Source organism: Buceros rhinoceros, unplaced genomic scaffold (assembly GCF_000710305.1).
Source record: "Buceros rhinoceros silvestris isolate BGI_N320 unplaced genomic scaffold, ASM71030v1 scaffold6085, whole genome shotgun sequence".
Taxonomy (NCBI): Eukaryota; Metazoa; Chordata; class Aves; order Bucerotiformes; family Bucerotidae; genus Buceros; species Buceros rhinoceros.
Window position 1 is genome coordinate 37,748 of NW_010414479.1, and position 450 is coordinate 38,197.

The following is a 450-nucleotide window of genomic DNA, read 5'->3' on the forward strand; positions in this document are numbered from 1 at the left end:
CTATCAAGGAGCCCTGGCAAGGAAAAGGGGAATTTTGAAATAAATTCAGCCAGCCCGACTGAAGGGATGCATGAGCACGTACCAGGCTGTATGGTGCCTGTTGTCAGTGCACTCTGAACTAGAGTCAAGACCACACATTCCCAAACGTGGCCTCCCAGCCACAAGCACAACGTACCCCCATCACAGCTTGGATCAGAGGAGTTTTGTTTTCATCTTCATCATTCACCCAGTTGATCTCAGCACCATGTGCGAGTGCTTCTGCCATGAGAGGCAGGTTTCGGGCTTGTGCTGCCTTGTAGATCAACAAGCCAGGATGCAGCTCCCTCAGGTCCTCCAGATCTGATGCTTCCTGTTCAATCTCTGCTTCCCCGCTTGACTCCTCTGACACCTCACACTCTAAGAGGCAGAAAACGATGCAGAGAGATGACCCAAAAGCTTTGTATTTCCAAT

The 450-nt window shown here is 50.4% G+C and overlaps 1 protein-coding gene across 1 annotated transcript in view; it reads right to left on the reverse strand.

Moving 5' to 3' along the window:
• Positions 1–450, reverse strand: part of ACAP3 (ArfGAP with coiled-coil, ankyrin repeat and PH domains 3) — a 35,671-nt gene that overhangs the window by 1,246 nt on the left and 33,975 nt on the right. The window contains exons 21-22 of the mRNA XM_010137099.1: positions 176–396; positions 2–13 (exon numbers count right to left, since the gene is read on the reverse strand). Of these exons, the coding sequence (XP_010135401.1) occupies positions 2–13; positions 176–396 (233 nt within the window). The remainder of the gene's footprint in view (position 1; positions 14–175; positions 397–450) is intronic.